This window comes from Botryllus schlosseri, chromosome 5 (genome assembly GCF_051294905.1).
Source record: "Botryllus schlosseri isolate E-star chromosome 5, Bs_hap1, whole genome shotgun sequence".
NCBI classification, from domain to species: domain Eukaryota; kingdom Metazoa; phylum Chordata; class Ascidiacea; order Stolidobranchia; family Styelidae; genus Botryllus; species Botryllus schlosseri.
In genome coordinates, this window is record NC_137240.1 from 5,807,351 (window position 1) to 5,828,398 (window position 21,048).

Below are 21,048 nucleotides of genomic sequence, written 5' to 3' on the forward strand. Positions count from 1 at the left end.
CGGTTAGATAATGAAATGACAAAGCGCCTCTGTCTGAACGACTCGGTGCTTTGATAGAGCTGACAAGAGCTAATCAAGAGACGACCGTACTCGACGACGTCTAGCGATTGAATGGCGGTGTATAATTTATATCGGCTTGCTATACGCCGCGTAATCCCAAATGTCAACGTTATGAAAAGTATTGGATAAACGATGTTTGATCACGCCGAACGCGAAATATTTTCATATTCACAAACGAATTTCGTCCAAGATATTAGCAGTTGCCCATATACTATCAAATATTTATCCTTTCTCCGTCCATGTAATCAGATTGCCAGGACACTATCGGAAATAGAAAATCGCGAAGAAAATTTTCATGCTGGAATCAAAATCTCTTGATCAAATCGCACAATTATGCTTCGGTGGTCACTTGCGGCCTGGCTGTAGTGCGGCTCGGATCGACAAATTCTCTGATGTGACCCCGATCCTGTTTCTTTAATTCTCTTGTCCGCCACCGCTACGAAAAACTTGGATAATCATATACGAGTACTATAGTGAACTACAAAAACAGTCGATTATTGGGTACGGATTCAGGTTACGTAATAAATATTGCAGCAAAAACAAAAACTGTGACGATAAAAACTCAGTTTTGTATTGAGCACAGGTTTGTAATGGCGACTACTGGCGAGAAATTGGTAGTTACAACTGCCATGCTCATCAATTGCCCCAAAACCGATCCTGACTGTATCAAAAATCCGGCTCCGATCCGACTCCGACCGGATCAGAAAAATATGAATCCGACTCCGCTCCGACTCCGTCCAGAAATGAAAAAAATCCGGCTTGATATCCAGTCCGTCTTCGGTCCATGCCCCGCTCTACCATATTGCGCTGGTATGCCACCCCCGGTTTAAAACATGCTTTTTATATTCTTCTATTTCTAACGGAAATGAAAAAAACGAAAAGATGTTCTTGAACTCATCGGTGAAAACAAGCATGGTGTTTGGTTAATGCTCTAAGAAGTAATCTTAAAATATCGAGTTTACAATTGACAACAACATGCTGTCACACGTGGAATCGATAATACCCTCGGACGAAAACCTAGTGGTATGTGACTGTTTCCGCTTAGCAAGGACAAATAAATGATCAAACACAGAAGATAATTATAAGGTTTTCTCAATTCCTTTGCCAATAAAGAAAACAAATCGGATGTAGAGACTCCGTTGAAGGGCTGTACACTTTGAGCAAAAATGTTTTTCAAGCCCAAAACGAACGGGAAACAAATCATCTTATCAATATTATATAAACCATCACGTGTTGTCGAAAACTATGGAACTGCTTCATAGTATCAGTGTTAACCAGCGTTGAATACACGATCTCGAATATATATTACATTGCTAAATTAGTCGGGGATAAATAGTGTTATGAGGTTTCCATTTAAAATAAAACGGGTTGGTAAACGAAGACTACGGCTTACTCAAGTCTCTTGTTTGCTTGGTATAGTATTCTTTCAAAAGTTGTTAGTTCGCTGAAGGAATGAATAGATTTAACGGTTTCCTTTCACGAACAAAACTATCCGTTGGCGCGAATCTTTTGAATTCAATTCTTCTGTTGTCTTTTGAACCAGCAGTGGCGTATCCATACAAACAAAGGTTTTGTTACCGCGTCGAGAATATTAAAGGAAACGCGGCCTAGAAATGTCATAAAGATTGTATCGAGGAATGGTACGTCTCTCATTCTAAGCATTCACTTTGCGATGTTACAGATAAAGTGGCTGGAGACTGCGATAATCCGATATTCCCATTGCCCGGAAACAAATAGTGTAGCCACAAATACGGATATTGACTTAATCGATTCATGCACTATTGCACATGCACAAAGCACATGCACAAGGCAATCATTGAGATGTTTTGTGTTTACCATTTTGGCGACATGCCTGTTTATGCGTGACGCTGCTGTTGCCAGGAAACGCCTTAGATAGGGTTGCTCGACTACACGCTTATTCATGGGCTCGTTCTGTATTTCCAGGATTGTTGAGATGCCAGCGTCACACAGCCAGCCTCGTTCAAAAGGTGTATAACGAAAGCAAGCCGTGCTACCAGTTGGTGGTTCAGAAATAGTAAGAATTGTCGGCCTGAAGAAAATGACCATAAGTAGTCGAAATACCATGAATTACAAAATAAAACAACTTGTAAGTTTTCCCGCAAGGATGTCTCCTGCCATATTCCTTTAATTGATATTTACGTAATAGTTATTGGTATTCAATTGTCGTCTCCGCGACCCCACAGAGAACAAATGACCATAGGTTTGGAATCCTTGGCTCACACCAGTTTCCAACCTGGGGTGCACGAACTCCCAGGGGTCCGCGAGAAAGCATTTGGTCTCGGTGATTACCCTGATGAATGTTGGAGAAAAACGAAAAGCATTTTTTTTACTTTTATTTCTCTTATGTACAATTGCACATGTGTCAAGTTCAAGCACGCGAGGATAAACTCTAGGTTACCGTTATGCCTAAATATACCTATGCTGCGGGCTACAATATTTCCATTGACCTTAAACTATCATACAGAGTCTACCACCAGTCAACTACGCAAGTCGATTACAGTCAAATCAGGATTGACTCGTCTATTACGTAATGGAAAGCATACGGTTTAGTTAAGGAGAGGCAACAACGGCCCTCTATTTATAAATATGCTTACGTCGAAAACGTTTTGGCATGGCACGTTTGGTCACTTTAAAAAAAAATTAATTTCCCCTGGAAAAAACCGCTGGCGAAAGATGACTAAGTCCTAACAGCGCGAGGCGCAACTCCCGCTAAGAACCCCTGGCCCTTTTCATCTCTATGAAGATATAGCAGTTTGGTCGCCGGCCTATATCCTGTCTTCATTCTTATATTTTTCCACCGTTTTCTTTATTTTAGTATTATGTCAGTGCCAGTGGTATATTCGACCTTCCTTAATGCGCTGGTTTGTTCTGGTGTTCTTTATTTCTTCAACAACAACATCTATTTGACACGCACACTGCAGTAGTCGAGTAGCATAATTATCACAATAGGTAATAGTATGCTAATGGAGTTTCAGGTCAAATTTAGGCGGGGCTCTGCAGAATTAATATTTTGTCTGAAGGGGTCGGTGACAATAAAAGTTTGTGAACCACTGGCTTAGACGAAAGGTTTGATATTCAAAGCAGTGTGATTTATGATTGTGAATGCAGATTTCCTATGAATCGGATTCGTGAATATTCCGAGCCTAAAAGTTCCGATGATTCCGTTGAAGACTTGGCTTTTATCACATCAACACCCTTCATACGCAGGCTACGTACGAAGGTAGCCTACTACGCATCTACTATCGAAGTTATGTTTAAGAAATAGATAACAGCAACATCATAGAAAAATTATCCGCGATTTTTTGATCCGTATTTGTCTGGAGAAATTGCCACCCCTATGATAAGGTATATATTACTTTCGTTGTAACTGCTGCCGATTTTGAAGATAGACGTTTAGAGTTCCATATCATATAAATCAGCTATTTGTTTCTAGTGCAAGTCGACCTGACATTCATGCTACATAGTCGTTCGAAAATGAATGCACATTATAGACATAATTGAGACGGCTTTGAAAACAAAACGTTTCAAACTGATCTGTTATAAAGTACGCTTTGCTACAAATGCGACCATCTTTAACACCAGACTTTACCTATAACCCTTGGTGCATACCTATAACCCTTGGTGCACTCGCACTACAGACTTGATCGCTATCCGTCTCCCAGTCACCACATATTACTTGTATTGCAAATCTAATCAACACACGCTTCACAAATATACCTCTAGACCAGAGCGCTTCCTCATTTACGCGCCCTACATATAGATATAATGGTAGCTGGAGAACAGCGAACAATATTATGTTTGAGCAAAGCCAGTGAAACAAGAGTGCTGTATGTTTGTTATTATGCACAGAGGGGGTATCCACACTCTCACTAATTTTCATAAACAAATTGGTGACATTACGGAATTGACCATATTCTTCAAAGCAGTACCAACCGGATGTAAATCAGTGTTGTTATAGAGCAGGGTCTTGTCCCACAATTCAACGTACGTCACATTAGGCATATTCGCAAAGACGCTTCTAAGTAGAACTTCAAATCGATACGTTAACCACAGCCGTTCACGAATTTCTCCGGCATGGTAATGCAGACCTTTTATGATAAATTTTATCCCCGGTAGACGGCGCATCAAGTCTTGAGCCGCATCCTTAATTATTAATAATCTCTTGAGATAAACGTCCGGAGTTAAAACGTGGAAATCATACCCAAGAGTTAGGAATACAATCGTTCCTTCTCCTCCAGATGTAATGGCGTCTAGAGTATCGCTGATATAAGGACGAGAATCTTCTGGACCAGTGTTGAGTAAGGGAGGCCCGTGTGACCTGTAGTGCATGGTCATATTACGCGTTTCGTCCTCAGCGTTTCGCCCTTGAGACCATACGAATTCGCTATTTTTACCAGTGTCAGCGAGGTTCACTGACCGTAAGACATGTTGATATAACATTTGCATAGTCGAATCCCCGACGAAAAACAACCTTTTATCTTGCAAGCAAGCTACATTGAAGGATTTACTGTGCTGTGCGTCTATAGGATGCCGTACGTTGTCGTAGAACCAACCGGTCGGCGTCATTGGATCGATGCTCGCCTGACGGGTGAGCCGTTCCGAGAAGGCTACAGTCGATCTTCCGTCGTCAAAAACTGTGAATAGAACATTGCTACCACGGATGGGAACGAGGAAATTGTAACCTTCGCGAAAATAGTAATCATCATGCAGTTGTAAAAGCGTTTGGTCTTCGCCCACGTATTGCCAAACAATCTCGGAACATTCACCGGATGGTGGCATCAAGCACATTCGCTGCTCCCCGTGTGTGGGGTTGGAATAATCACATAGTTCATCCGGGCTGAAATTGTAAGAACGTTGAAAGGGATTTGACACCTATACTTGAGCCAATTTGTATATCTTTGCATTTTAATTTAAATCTGATATAAAATATCTGTATATGTTTGGTGTTCATATCAATGCCAAAGGATATGAATACACTGACTTGTCAAGCAAACACTATCGGGTTTGGCAACCCGTCACAATTATGATTCAATTTTTTTTGTGGTAATCATGGTGCTTGTAGACTACTATGATCATTTACACCATCAGGCCGCTATTGTTCATTATTTTCCGTAACTGCCGACTTATAGCACGGCCCACCTCTAGGGTTTTTGTTGGACACCGCTTACGCAGAAGTGGTGGCGAGGATGAGCCTAGGTAAACCTCCAACACTTAGGTATCGGAATTCTGAAGTCGACCTCGGTCGGAGTGATCGGGATAGGCTTCGGGGAAGCTGTAGCTTGCGCGGTACTCGGGCATGGTAGAGAGAGAGAATAGCAGGGAGAGAGGAATAGCAGGGCTGAAAATGCCGCAACTTTATTTTTTGAATCTATCTAACTAATCGCAATTGTGAAATGACGGTATATTCCTAGTATCAGTTAACGCTGTCCGATGTCGTAGGGTGCATTAATCTAGTCGTGGGCAATATTCTGGTGCGGAACTATTAGACATAAGTATTTCGCGGCCAACCCTTTCCCCACCATGACATTGAAGATATGAAGTTTCGACCAACATGCAATACAGAATAATATGGTGGCGACAAAACCTTCGCCCAGAATGATCGTCGCTAATTCGTTAAAACCTTCGATATTGATATGTCCGATCGTGCAAATAAGTCGTAACCGAATAGCACCTATTATTCCCCCCATTCGAAATGGCATATGTCACACATGTTTCGCAGAACTGCGTGCGTACAACTGATTGTCTGCATATATTCTATTTCATATATGGCCGTAGAAACGTAGCGCGTTAACCCTAAAAATGCATTAGGCTTGTGTTGCGAGATGCCAATAGAACTCCGATTTGAGTCGCAGTCAAAAAAGTTTAAGAACCGCCGCTACACGTGAGATCGGTAACTTTTCTCGCCAAAAGGGCCATATTGGCACTATATTTTCAATTGTCATTCACAAAGACCTATACAACGACATTAAACAACTTATCCATCATAATTAAAAATTAGTGAAACCATATGGGCTCAAAATGAAAGTTCACTACATGGGATTCATCCTGTGATGTTATAACTCCGGTTGTTTATTAGTGGCGGCGTGGCGTATAGTAGTACGTTCCATAACTGTAAAACGATGGATTACGATTTGAAGTTCGACCTAGGTCGACATCAGAATTCCAATGGAATTGTTGGAGGTTTGTCTGGGCATCTCGTCGCCTTGATCCGCGTATGCGGTGCCTTATAAAGCCTAGAACGAAGGTGGGTTCATTTACAAGTCGGTGTCCCACGAATCATATATATAAGACATATCCAGCCAATGCGCAACGACCAAAGACAACAACATCAAGTTGCTTTATCTTCAATAACAGCCTTTTGTAGGTAAGAGGCTTTCTAGATTCCGCGTCGAGGTTAGTCATAATTCCAAGGATAGCCGTACCTAGGGTTGCATTTAAAACAAAAATCAATTTAAAACAAGGCCCTTGTTTAAAACGTGTTTTTCTATTTTATTTTATTTTTTAAACCATAACGTCACGAATAGTCAGCTGTGACGTCAAAGTGGATTGACGAAATATATGTACTGTTGCTGTTGAAACCTGAAACGACTATTTGAGTGTTCCAACCATCCCATATCGATATACATCAGCTATATTGGGTGGTAATTTTCCGTAGGCTCATTCCAATTTTCTTTGGAAAGTATTTACATAATTATGGCATAATTTTACAACATAAAAAAATACAACTTTTTTTAAAAAAGGCCTTTGTTAAAAACATTGTTTGAAACATGTTTAAACAAAGTGTTTTAAAACACAGTTTCTTTTGAATGCAACCCTTGCCATAACTCGATTGTTAAACTGTCAGTCACGCACGATTCAATCAATTCCCACGAGTCGGGAAGAATTCAGCCATGGTGAATGTTGTTAACTGGTATCATTTAGTCAACTTTACGATTCAATACTCAATTTTGTCGGCGGCAACAAAGCGTTGCGCTACAATCTGACATTCCAACCGTGATTTCCCGATCATTAAATTTTGTAGTCCTATATATGAAGCAAATATCATTATGCATATACAAATGAGTTTACGGCAATCGATTCTTATATAATTTATTCACGATGATGTGATAGTTCGATGTGTTTACTTTAATTTTTCTTGTCGTTCACTTTTGCTTCGAACTTGATAAATATTGTCAGTGCTGCCGTCTTAGGGCGTTTGGATTATTAGGGTCATAATGATACAAATCAGCCCGCCAGTTGTAATTGCGAGCTTTACTAGCCGCATTTATACAAACGAACACGCGCTAATTGAATATTTTACCGGCCACAAAGCAAAATTTCACCTCTTTTCGGGAAACGCAACAGTGCAGACACTCTCTTCCGTTTTATTTGAGGAATTTCTCATCCTCGTGTAAATAGTCTGACCGAAATGTGTTTCCGTTGAAAATTTCTGCATCATCTGGATAATACTTTCGCTTGGATGAATGAGAAGAGCGTTTAGCACAACATTTCCAGACCACGGTAGTATGCATTCCACTAAATACGTGCCGTCCCATGTGTCTTCCAATTCGCACGTCACTCCGTCGTTCGTGGAAAGCGGTCTTCTTAAAGTAACGAAGAAAAGTCACCACCGTAATTTTTTCGCCTTCCCAATTCATCGTACGCAGTGATGATGGCGTGGAGGGTGTTTCCCTTTCTATACTCAACCATCTCATCCACCAGTTCAATATTCGTGGTTTTAGGGCAAGTTATGCCCGACCTGCCTTTCATAGTGATTTGCTTCATTGCTTTAAATAAATTAGGGAAATAATGTATCCATTCCGTTTCACATATCGGATTCGGTGCATTTGAGCTCTTTGACATACATGAACTATTTAAGATCTTGAATCGACTACGCAGGTTTCCGCTCTTGAAGACAGTCGCCAGTACAATTACAGTAATGACGCAGAACCATAATAATTTACATTTTGCTGACTGTAGAGACGACATATCGATCTTCTCATATTAGTTGCTATTCCTGCAGATATCTAAAGAGAAACGGAAATGGCAGGCGATGATATCCCCATCACTTCATATTGTAATGACGATGTATAAGTCGCGGACCATAACGTCCATTTGATCATAATATCATGGAAAACTGAATGGGATAGAATGGTGACTGCGTTACCTGTCAATCAGATACGGTTGAATGACAAGTCATCGTGCAAATTAGCGGAGGCGCGAAACCGTGTTTTGCTCACTATGGCGAGAGCCGTGAGACCGCCGAGACTTTGGCATCCAGAAGTTTCGTTTGTTAGCTGTGATCGGATGTACCATTTGACCTACTCTATATGTATATATATTTGTTTTGCAGAACTATATTGGTACTTATTTACAGCTATCGGATATTGGAAATGCCTGCGAAGAATTGTGCCGTCCCTGGTTCCTGGTTGTAATACTAGTCGAAAAAATAGTAATTCAGCACTCTTTGTCATTTACAGGGTGGATCTCGCAAAGGACGAACAGGAAAGGCAGCACCGGTCGCAACTACGTTGTTTCATATTGTCCATGCGCGATTCTACGGATAAAAGAGATAATATAATCAGTCAGCTTGAAAGAGAATCGTGAGTTGCGGAATTTCTATTCTGTTGTGACAGATAATGATCTGTAAATGGTATGGGAGGTGTTCCGCCAGATTAGTGCATGCCGCTATCATATAAAAGCTGGATATTTATATGTATTAAGCGCAAACCTGCGACTGCGACCGATACGTTGTTACTGGCATCATGCAATTATTCTTTCATAGACCATTAATTGTGTTTTCAAGAGCCACAATATGTGATCGACATTTCCGGCCAGAAGATATCATAGCGGCAGGTGCTTCTGGGAGACGTCGGCTGAAGTTGGGAGCCATGCCTTGCCTCAATTTGCCTAAAAAATCCGCATCATTCTCTTCCCCACCAAGGAAAGAGCCAGCTCCCAGAAAAGTTTGTGCTAAAAAATTCTATTATCAAAATGTTGCCCGATTGAAAAAGGACGCGCGCATCTCATATTCAAGGTAGGTGAAATTTAGAATAAGTTGAACGCTAATTTGTGACTTACTTGCTTTTCAATAGGTGACTGGGTAGCATATGAGAGGAAGGGAATGCTCTATCTTGATTTGGAGGAAGATGATCATATTCAACCTAAAATCAGGTCTACAAATAAATAAATTTACGAAATTCCTGAGCTACTCTCGGATACAGGTTTATAAATAGAAAACAGCCCACACTTTTTGCAATGCTGCACATATGGTTGAAACGTATTATAGATTCGATACCAATTTGTATATATCTATCGAAAATGCGACCAGCTTATGCCAACCATGATCACTTCTGTCCTATCATTACAGGATAATAGTGTTTGCCGATGACGCTAGTATGAAATCAATATCCTTTTCTGGATGGCCAGCATCTGTTGCAAGTTGTCTTGATGTTGACCATCGTTACCAAATGTTGAAGACTACTTTAGGTGAGTCGGACCTTTTTAGGTGAAGAAAATTTGCAATTGAAATTTAATTGTGGGTTCAGATAATTTGCAAAGTTTGAGACTATGTGATGGTATTCATTAAAGTTGTGACAGCAGTGTGAACGCTGACATAGCTTCAGAACGACTTTGTGAAATCGCTGATGGATTGGGAAGTAAGCAAGCTACTACGTCTTGATGAATTGTGAGCAGTTTCATTCAAGTTTGCTGCATGTTTTAAGGAAGATGTATCCAAGCATCATAGAGGCGAGAGAAAAAGGATAATCGCTCGTCCAACTCTTGAGGGACTCATTTTCACGTCGGTCAATTTGGTCAAATTGGCTGAAGTATTTCTGGAAGTGATGCCTCGTGTATGGCTCAAGTCATTTACTCAAGATATTCTTGAAGCGTGTTTCGGAAATCTGGTCTGTGTTAATTGTACAGCTTGTGGCATAATTTGATCGCTAATGCGTTCTCACCTAACAGAGAATGCAAGCATATAGATCACGGAATCCTGATGCTTCGCAGGCATACTATGGGCTCCAACACCAGGTTCAGCGCAAGTCCATCAAGAAAATCAAAGGGTCCAATGCTGGTTCCTCCTCCACGCATGGCGCCAATAATGTTTGGACTACCATCTATGAAGAACCCATTGTGAAGAAGAAGAAAGTGTAATTCATGATCATTTCACAACAAGGTGAGATAGTTAGATAACCCTTGATACAATTTCCTAAATTCTGATATGCATGGAAAAGGAAATTCCTCACTGTAACCAATCCTGATGTCCATCGAGGTTATATTATTGCATAACTAATCAATTTTAGACCAAGGATTACCGCAGTGGCTGCGATAGATGATCATCATGAAAGCTGTCCATCAAGGTTATATTATTTTTTCACCTTCACCATATATGTTACTGAAGCTGTAACCACTAATTACTCTATGGTAGGAATAGGATTGTTTTATACTTTTATGCTTGGAGTTTCGGCGGCATGTTGTAAACCTGTGTATACAGGATGGTTCTAACATTTGAGCGGTGCCATTACTAAGTAACGATTGAGGTTCAGCTAGAGACTGAAACAATTTCACCCAGGCCAACGTTGCATCAATTGTTCCACTTGTCCATCGTATGCTGCCGTATGATGTTATTTTTCAGATGAAGATGACCAGCCACATGACGCCGCGGACCATGCAAGGAGATTACAAAATATGAACCATGCCAGGAAATCACAAAATCTGAAGAAAAATCGAAAACTGTCTCTGACACCCAACCCATTTGCTGGATATGAAAGGGTCATGGCGACCCGGAGATCTTTCATTTTAACCGGGTTTATACTTTGGTCTCCGTGGTGCCTTCATGCACCAATCTGCTTGTACCAGTTGTGCCCCGGACAGCTCTGCATAACTGGCTAACATCTAGCGAATGGATGATATATCGTCAATATACTTGATAATTTGTCAATATACAATACCACACATGATGACTGTTGCAAGTTGCTCATTTATTGCTCAGATGAGAAATGAAAGGATTGCATGACTAGAAGTCAACAATGCTTCTGGTGTGGTATATATAGTATTGTACCCTACACCTTAATGTGGTAGAGGTTTGTTAATATTCGCATCGTCATTGAACCGTCATTCTTGTAATAACGTTTCTTGTTGACCTTGCGATCACATACTTGAGATGTCGATCCAGCGCGGGTAGAACATGTCAATCTGAAAAATATAGCAGATTATTAACTAAAGAGGACACTGGCACTGGACACTAAATTACAATGTACTGCAAGGCCATCGTCTCGTCCAGATTTACTAAAATCCACATTGTAAGTTATATGCAATTTTCCCTCTAAGCTGCACAAGTGTGCAAATGCGCAGACGATTGTTTATATGCCATCAATTTTGAAATTGCAAACATTGTAAAACACTTTCAGATCAAGGTTTTCCGTTCAAATCACCACGTGTACCCTGGCTTCCTTTATTTGACTCTCTTCCTTTCCGAAGCTTGTTAACTAGCTTCTTTGTGAAGGAGTGACCTAACACTCTAAGAAATAAGCCAATGACATAGTCTATCACTAGTTTGGAATGGACACATGTTGCTCTGTTGATGCTGCTTCTGAAGTTGAATACGTATGAACTTTTGACAACTCTGTCCTGCAAAATTGAAAAGTTCATTAACTTTGGGGATTTGCTGCATTCCCTCGTAAACTCTCTGTAGACTCTCCTAAGAAGAAAGAGCAGTTCTGAGCCTGGATATACAAGCGCCCCAGCCTTGCGCTCCATCAGGGGGATTAACTTGCCAAAGGGCTTGCCAGTGTTATTTATAAGATATTCAAGCAAAGATCGGTCTAACTGGTCATTGAATTTTCGAATTGCCTTTCTCAAAGTAAAACCCGCCATGTATTCTATAATATCGCTCTCCCTTTCAGAAATACTGGCAGAGACCAATGACTCCGGCTGGGGTGGCTTCATTCCATTATCAATTATTTTTTCCATGAGCTCGAGTAAAAATTTGACAGAGGAAAGCCTGTCGTTTGATTTTGTAAATAATATTGGATCCCCGCAAACCTTACTGTAACTCATCACAATATCATCTGGATTTCTAGTGGAATTCATACTGATAATCCATCCTGTAGCTCAGGGGTCGCCAACTCAAAACGGGTCGCGGGCCACTTTTCACATATCGTAGCGGCCGCGGGCCGCATGAATTCAATATCGATATAAACCAGGCAACCGCGTTTTAAAACTCTACGTCAGTACAACGCCGTACTACCTAACATAGGCAATGGGCATAGTGACCACAAAAGAAGTAATATTCTAATAAAGGAATACAAATACAAAAAAAAATTATTATTATCAATTTCATTTTATTTTGAACTCTGAGCTGTGCACGATGCATGAAAACGCTTTTCAGCGACTAAGGAATCGATATTAGGGCTAGCGAGATACGTTACTGGCTGAAAGACCACCTCCACGTAAAGCTCGATCTTGTGGGGAAGCCCTACGCCATGCAGCGTTTCTCAAACTTTTTTAGACACGCCCCTCTTTATGATATGAAAAAAATTCGCTTTCCCGTATCTTCATATCACAAAATGCAACCAGAATGCTAGCAACCCCAAAGGATAGTTTGATGGCATGGAATGTTATGACTGTTGATGAGAGAATTCTACAATAAGAATTCCGGAGTACACACAAAATATGAATGTCATGTAACTCGCGCCGAGCGCGGAAAAATTTTCAATTCATCGCAGCTCCGCGCCCCTTTCAGATGATTTCACGCTACTAGAGGTGCACACCACCATTTTAAGAACCAATGCACTATATGCCGTTCTCCAAGCGTATCAGTCTTGGCAGTGTTTGGCCATTGCACGTTAAGTAATATGTCCAGCCCATTCATATCAGCTGATTATTCTCCCTCGTTGGAATGCTGTTTCCATCGCCAAAGCCGTTTTAGCTAGTGACGAATCTAGTGATGTTGGGCACAAATAGCTTATTTTGAAACAACAACAACAACAATATGTTGAAACTGTTGTAAACTTCAGCATTTCAAAATGTTTTCTTAGCTTTCTTTCTAAATCTCAAATCAAGTCGCGTGCCGCAAAATATGACGGGCCGCGTGTTGGTGACCCCTGCTGTAGCTAGTTCAATACCTTTTTCAGATAGTTCTGGTGGGTCTTTGAACTCCAATGAGCGCAGCAATGGTTCAAGATCCACTGGTTGCTGAATAACATTTGGAACAGATATGGTGTCCATGCTTTCATCAAAGTCGTTGAAGAGAAGTTCATGGACAATTTCCGGGGGAATATCGTACCATTCTTCGACAACGTCACTAACTTGCGAGGCCATCATTTCAATAGAGATACAGTATAAATGAGTAAGCCGTGTACCTGATGAAAATAAAATAATAATAATACAGCACTACAGACACTACAGTCCATGTTCAACTTAATCGCAAATCGCAACTGTCTATCTACATGAAAAGTAATCTAGAAAAGCTACGATAATAATAACACTTATGTGCAACTGATAAATCGCTTCTCAAAAGATTTGGTGTTCTAAACTTAGAAGATATGAGGAAGCTAGAAATTGCCAAGTTTATGTATTAACCCGCTATGTGTGCTTACGTTGGCCGGAGCATCACGGTAAACAACCGAAACATTCTGGCTGCGATGACTTGTCATTCAACCGTATCTGATTGACAGGCCACGCAGTTACCGTTCTATCCCATTCAGTTTTCCATGATAATATTAAACAACAGGCACGATCATATTTAAACATTGAGTAACATATCTTTGAGCATACGCGCATATGCAAAACAAGAAGTGTCAGGTTGTTATTTCTAAGATCGAATTTGCCCTAGTTACTTTACAACACTGTAAAAAATCTGGTACATTTACTGGGAAATCTCTGTAAATTTTACCACGAATTACCGGTCGCAGCCAATTACTGTGCGTAGCTTGTCGTTTTACATTTTGATATGTAATATTACCTTAATATAGCTGTAATGTAAGTTACCAGAATTTCTTTGCAAAATTACTGACAGTTACTCGTTACTGCAGTTTACCGGGCTATTGGCAAAATTGATTAGCTTCAAAATCGCTGCAGCCAATGTATACGTAGAACTGAATGTTACTGATATATCATTCTAGAGGTGATTTGACATGATTGAACCTCGTTTGCGAGACTGGGGTCTGTCATACCGAAATTGTTGGCCCTAGTATCAATTTAAGCTTAGTAGGGTACAAGAAATAACTGACAATCGTAGCTAATGTGGTACACCATAGCCATATTATATTATAAGGCAATGGCTGTACGCGTACGGCCAGTCTCGCTGGTTACATTCGTTGTCACGGATAAGGCTGATAAGTTAGAAAATTAGTTCAGGATGTATAATATTGCTCGGGGAAACTAGAGATATCAGCACCGCATGCTCAGCTGACCATTTGTTAATGGCGGACAAGGCGACCTGTAATAGGTTACATTAGGTGACTGCTTTTTCTGAGATTCGTAGTAAACAACCAACGCACAACTGTGACATCACAAGCAGCGTCTGGTTAGGTAAGTACAGTAAGTAGTGAACAACACATGGAATATATATCAATTTATGCGAAATTAGATGAAAAAAGGGACTATATGCAATGATAAATGTTTCTGTATGAAAAAAAAAGACCCAGATCAATCATTATAACGTGGCCAGTAAATATTATTGGTGTCATGTGTCAGCGGATGAATACCATTTATTTCGAAATCGTTCGAGTGTCGTCTGGCCAGTGGCCATTAGTGAGATTTGGGCAAAGGGTGGAGCGAAGCTTGTGCTTGAAGAAAGTGGACACGATCGTTGAAGATTCCTAGGAATGCTGAATGGAATACGCATCTTAAAAGGTAATACAGTACTACATATTATTTGTTACCGTGAATATCTGACTCTGCACACCAGCCCTCGATGACTTAGATTTCATGATTGATATATTTCATTCGCCGCATTCTCTGTTCTATTTTGGGCTATTTGTCGACTTCTATAGTGACCACATACTCCGCTGCGGAGGAGTTGAAACTGTTGGCTTGGTAATGTCATTTTCGGGCCATAGCATAGATATGTTTTCATCCACTGCTGGATTTGTTTGCCACACATGCCACCTTAAATTAGGAACCTTTTGCTTCAATACAGAGATAAAGTCATGAATCTTTGCTATGTCATGTAAAAGGCGGAGCCGTCATCACACAATGTGCCAGTACCGGTACTACAAAACATGTTATATTTTTGTTAGCCTATTTGTCTTAGTCTTTATAATGTCATGTCCACTGTCCAGGTTAGGAACTTTGCTTTATATAGCGACTTACGCATGAATTCTTTTCAGTGGAACTGCAAGATACTACTTACACAGAAGGAATGAGAACGAGAAAAAGAAACAATTGGAAGTTTGGCCGGTGGTGGAATTAATTCACGTTTTCTCGAGACCACTCGTGTTACTGCATGTCTCCTAAAGAAGAATTAGACCTCCAGCAGCAATATTTTTCCATCGATAACCACTTCATCGTGATATCATGAATGAATATACAGTTTGTTCCAATGTCGTTTTGGGGATGTGAAGAAAATGTTGCGATATTTTTGCATCGGGTTGCTTTGCGATAGGTATGGATGTACGTGAATTTACAAGCTGGTATGTAATCCTGATTTACAGGGACAGCATGTAGGTAGGTAGGCGGTAAAATGACAGTCTCGATCGCAAATGTACAGGAGAACATGTAAATTAGATATACCGGAGGTGACTGTAACATTACAGTCTGGCGTGTAAAGTGAGATTACCGGACGAGTGTAAGTTAAATTTACATTGACTAACGGTAATGTTAGATTACCACGAAATGTCTGGCTACCGTGCTTCCAAACATTTCGTGGTAAATCGAGGTTTTTATTTTTTACAGTGAAGGTGTGCCGCAATCAAGTGATCATCAAACAGTAATCAATACGTCGAAATGAAGAGATTTACTCAACTACAGTGGCGGCTTATCACAAGAAAAGGCAAGGGGTAAAACACCCCAATTGGTGTAGTCAAAATCGCGTCTTCAATCAATTTAACTTCATGATGGTCACACGAGTCCAGTCGACCAGCACATTGTAATTTGCATGACTCACATTTATAGATTTGAAGATCGCTGATACAAATTGAATAAGATCTGTTTAATCAAAACATTTGTCTTACTGACGGGACTCCATTTTAGATTGCGAGCCTTCACTGTAAAAAATAAAAACCTCGATTTACCGCGAAATGTTTGGAAGCACGGTAGCCAGACATTTCGTGGTAATTTAACATTACCGTTAGTCAATGTAAATTGAACTTACATTCGTCCGGTAATCTCACTTTACACGCCAGACTGTAATGTTACAGTCACGTCCGGTATATCCAATCTACATTTTATCCTGTATATTTGCCACTCAGACTGTAATTTTACCGCCTACCTACATACATGCTGTCTGTGTGAATCAGGATTACATACCAGCTTGTAAATTCACGTATATCCCATACCTATCGCAAAACAACCTGATGCTAAAATATCGCAAAAGCTTCTTCACAGCCCCAAAACGAGATTGGAACAAACTGTATATTCATTCATGATTCACGATGAGAAGATTATCGATGGAAAAGTATTGCTGCTGGAGGTCTAATTCTTCTTTAGGAGACATGCAGTAACAAGAGTGGTCTCCCACCATCGGCCAAACTTCCAATTGTTTCTCTTTCTCGTCCTCATTCCTTCTGTGTAGCTAGTATCTTGCAGCTCCACTAAAAAGAATTCATGCGTAAGTCGCTATAATAAGCAAAGTTCCTAACCTAGACATGACATTATAAAGACTACTAAGACAAAGAGGGTAACAAAAATATAACAATTTTTGAAGTACCGGTACTGATACATTGTGTGGTGACGGCTCCGCCTTTTACATGATATAGCAGAGATTCATGACCTACTTCACCATGCACTTTATTGCATGCTGTTATTTCTTGACCCCCGATCAGGATTGTCCAGCGTATCGGTAGTGGAAATATATTGAAATCGCCCAAATGTACCATAAAAAAATTCTTTCGTGAGGAGCACACGATTCTGATTCCTGGTCAGATTTAGAAGGGCGCTACTATATTAAAATCGAAAAATTAAGTTATGTTGAATTGCGTGGAGCGCGAAGAAAATTTCAAGAATAATTAAAATCTCTAAAAATATTGGGAGTGAATTAGTAATTTCAATTTGCATGTCGACGGATGCTAACACATACTAATTGAATTAGGTGTTGGCGGCCGCACAAATTCCCATCTCCGGCAGCAGGTTGCCCATCCCTGATCTTATGTCTTACGCCATTGAATCCGTATTCCAGTCTTTAACATTTTTGACAAATTGCCCCAAACTTGTTTGAAAATAGCAAAAAAACATTGGACAGGACATCAATTTGTTTCAAGGTAGGTTGCACTGAGACTAACCCTAATGCTGGTAGTGTCTACAGGGAACAAGTCGTCGTTCTGTACTGCCATGCCCAATTTGATCAGTTCGCCAGCTATTAACAACAGCTATCCAGCGCAACGAGCTTTAGGCTACTGCCAAAGCTACGAAGTACCGTAATGAATGACTTACACGTGGGAATTCCTCTAAATCTTCAAAGAATATCACAAATTTGCTTAAATGAAGTTGAGCGCGACTGCTGGAGTTTGAATTTGGCGAGCTTTCTTGAATACGAAATAAGTTTCATCTTCAACAATCGTCTTCTGAAAATGGTTGTGAAACACATGTTTAGTCAGAATTCATACAGACTTTGTCATTTTCTCGCGTTCCCCAGGTTGAAAATCACTTATCTTATGTATTGAAGCAAAAGGTTCCTCATTTGAGGTGGCATATGTACCAAACAAATCTAGCAGTGGATGGAAACATGTCTATGCTATGGCCCAAAATGACATAAACATACCAACAGTTTCAACTACTCCGCGGCAGAGTATGTGGTGTCACAGGTCAGAATATAGGTCAACTAACATCCCAAAATAGAACAGAGAATGCGGCGAATGAAATATTTCAATCATGAAATCAAAGTCATCCCGGTGGTGTGCACAGTCGTAGATATTCAAGGTAACGAAGACTATGTAGTACTGTACCTTTTACGATGCGTATCCCAATCAGCATTCCTAGGAATCTTCAACGATCGTGTCCACTTTCTTCAAGCACAAGCTTCGCTCCATCCTTTGCTCAAATCTCTATAATGGCCAGACGACGATACGCCACTCTAACGATTTCAAAATAAGTGGTATCCATCCGCTGACATGCCACCAATAATATTTACTGGCCACTGCGTTATAATGTTTGATTTATGTCGTTTTTTTTTACAGAAACATTTATCATTACATCTAGTCCCTTTCTTTCCCATCTAATAGCGTATAAATTGATATTTATTCCATGAGATGTCACTACTTACCGTACTTACGTAACCAGACGCTGCTTGTGATGTCACAGTGGTGCGTTGGTTGTTTACTACGAATCTCAGAAAAATCAGTAACGCGTAACGGTAACATAACGTAAGCTATTACAGGTCGCCTTGCTCGCCATTAACAACTGGTCAACTTAGCATGCGGCGCTGATATTACTAGTTTCCCGAACAATATTATACATCCTAAACTGATATTCCAACTCATCAGTCCTATCCGTGACAACGAATGTAACCAGCGAGACCGGCCGATAGCCACAGCCTTATATAATATAGTGGCTATATCTACGATTGTCAGTTGTTTCTTTTACCCTACTATGTACTATACTGAAATTGGTACTAGGGCCAACAATTTCCGTATGACAGACCCCAGTCTCGCGAACGAGGTTGAATCAGGTCAAATCACCACGAGAATGATATCAGTAACATTCAGTTCCACGTATACATTGGCTGCAGAGATTTTCAAGCTAATCAATTTTGCCAATAGCCTGGTAAACTTCAGAAACGAGTAACTGTCAGTAATTTTGCGAAGAAATTCTGGTAACTTGACTTTAGAGCTAAATTGAGGTAATATTACATATCAAAATGTAAAATTACAAGCTACGCACAGTTATTGGCAGCTACCGGTAATTCGTTGCAAAATTTACGGAGATTTCCCAGTAAATCTACCAGATTTTTTACAGTGTTGTAGCTGGGCTAGCTAGGTAGCTATATATTAATATTGACGATTGTATCGGACACACTCTTATGTTCATTAGTCTTTATCAACTCAACACAACGAGTATGCTACACTATATGATATTATATTAATTCAGAACTGTCAACGCAAAACGGGATTACTTCGGATATACAGTGATATAATTTATTTGCGTGAATATTAAATGACCTGTCCGCAAACAAAGTTTCATTCTGAAACCGGCCTGCAGAGCGAAAATGTTGCCTACCCTTGCAGCAACGATTGCTCCTGTACGGTTTCACGCACAAAATTCTAATATTGTGCGGTGAATACTTTAACTTTTATTTCGTAATCAGGAATCTTACCTGGATTTAGCAAGGTAAAAGTAATCTGGATGTATATAATTCTGCGTCCGCTATCTTGGTAAACGCATCGTGGAAATAGATATGATATATTGAATCACCACGCATATCATTTTGAATGGTGTTTGAATGACAAAAGGCGGTTTAGGAATAAAATCAATGCGCGCGCACACACTCACACACAATACAACGGTGACTGTAACACTATATATATGGCACACAGTCTGTTCTGTTGCCCTGAAATCAACATGAGAAAATATGCTATTAAGAAATATATATTTGAATGGTAATCATGGAGCTTGGTGCACTGTTAGTTGATATCATCGAAATATGCCATACGATATTTCATCGTTCTTCTCTATGTGCAACACCATCCAAATCAACATATACCAATATCAACTTTTGCTTAAAATCTCTCATGCGCTAGGTATAGCTGCCATATCGAGGCACCCCTAGTCCCCTACACAATACTCGACTTAGACAACGAAATCACTACCTTAATAATTGAGTGTCAACTTTGAAACTTGGCACATTGTTACAAATAACCATTGCAACATACGTATGAGATTTCGAGACTCGTCTCGGCAGGACACACCTTCAACAGCGATGCAGAACGGCAACGTCGACTGGATGCCCAGGTTATAGTATAGAGTGGTGATCTTCAAGCTTCTTTGGTTTGATCAATCGGGAAAGTTGTGGTGCCGAGCTCCTGTACACACAAAAAAATCTGGTAGATTTACAAAGAAATTTCTGTAAATTTTACAACGAATTACCGGTCGCAGCCAATAGCAGCGTGTAGCTTGTCATTTTACATTTTGATATGTAATATTACATTAATTTAGCTGCTATGTCAAGTTACCAGAATTTCTTCGCAAGGTTACTGACAGTTACTCGCTACGGCATTTTACCAAGCTATTGGCAAAATTGATAAGCTTCCAAGCCCCAGCAACCAGTGGATACGTGGAAGTGCATGTCACTGTGATATCATTCTCGTTGCGATTTGACCTGATTCAACCTCGTTCGCGAGACAGGATTAGGTCACACGGAACTGGTTGACCCTAGTACCAATTTCGGTATAGTGCAGGGGTGGGCAAACTTTTTAGCTCGCGGGCCGCATTTAACATTTGAATCCATCCGCGGGCCGCACTACATAAAATTTGGCTACTAAGCCAAAATTCAATATTGTTATTTGATATAGTGACTGATATCATGGAAATAATATATATGTATTTGTATATTTAAAAAAAACAGACATTGATTTGATGAAAACGTACATGCTACAGAAACATTAACGAGACTCATTGTCAAAATTAGGCATGAAAGTCGGTCGTCCCGATCAGGGATATTTAGAACTCTAGATATCCCTGTCCCGATTCTTAGATCTGGGCCCACCATAGGGTGATAAAACAAACTTCTGGGGGGATGGATGTTCATTAAGTACCCACAGTAATTTGATTTTTCTACACATATTATCAATATTTCAACATTTGTTCAGGCTTTCGCGGGCCGCACAA

General features: G+C 40.2%; 3 protein-coding genes and 2 long non-coding RNA genes across 8 annotated transcripts in view; 3 read left to right on the plus strand and 2 right to left on the minus strand.

The window, feature by feature from the left end:
* LOC145439661 (uncharacterized) overlaps positions 1 to 21,048 on the plus strand; it is a 129,984-nt gene that overhangs the window by 25,329 nt on the left and 83,607 nt on the right. The gene's annotated exons all lie outside the window — the stretch shown is intronic.
* Positions 3,900 to 20,611, minus strand: LOC145438767 (NXPE family member 3-like). The gene is given in 4 exon segments (XM_080316119.1): positions 3,900 to 4,918; positions 7,404 to 7,683; positions 7,686 to 8,087; positions 20,130 to 20,611. Coding segments are annotated over 3 exon segments (1,605 nt in total). The 5' UTR covers positions 8,050 to 8,087; positions 20,130 to 20,611; the 3' UTR covers positions 3,900 to 3,957.
* LOC145438768 (uncharacterized) lies at positions 9,673 to 11,024 on the plus strand. Its single transcript, XM_080316120.1, has 4 exons — positions 9,673 to 9,719; positions 9,786 to 9,968; positions 10,030 to 10,240; positions 10,368 to 11,024. The coding sequence occupies exons 1-3, from the start codon at positions 9,708 to 9,710 to the stop codon at positions 10,216 to 10,218; spliced, it is 384 nt and encodes a 127-aa protein (XP_080172246.1). The 5' UTR covers positions 9,673 to 9,707; the 3' UTR covers positions 10,219 to 10,240; positions 10,368 to 11,024.
* On the minus strand, positions 11,025 to 13,753 carry LOC145438769 (uncharacterized). Its single transcript, XR_013915020.1, has 2 exons — positions 13,191 to 13,753; positions 11,025 to 11,259 (listed from the first exon to the last, which is right to left on the minus strand). It is a non-coding gene; the product is annotated as an uncharacterized LOC145438769 (long non-coding RNA).
* LOC145438770 (uncharacterized) lies at positions 13,917 to 15,646 on the plus strand. Its single transcript, XR_013915021.1, has 2 exons — positions 13,917 to 14,922; positions 15,399 to 15,646. It is a non-coding gene; the product is annotated as an uncharacterized LOC145438770 (long non-coding RNA).

Bases quoted from the DNA above. Each gene is read 5' to 3' on its own strand.
- LOC145438768 (XM_080316120.1), top strand. The intron at 9,969-10,029 runs GTCTGTGTTAAT...CTCACCTAACAG, and splicing joins AAGCGTGTTTCGGAAATCTG to AGAATGCAAGCATATAGATC.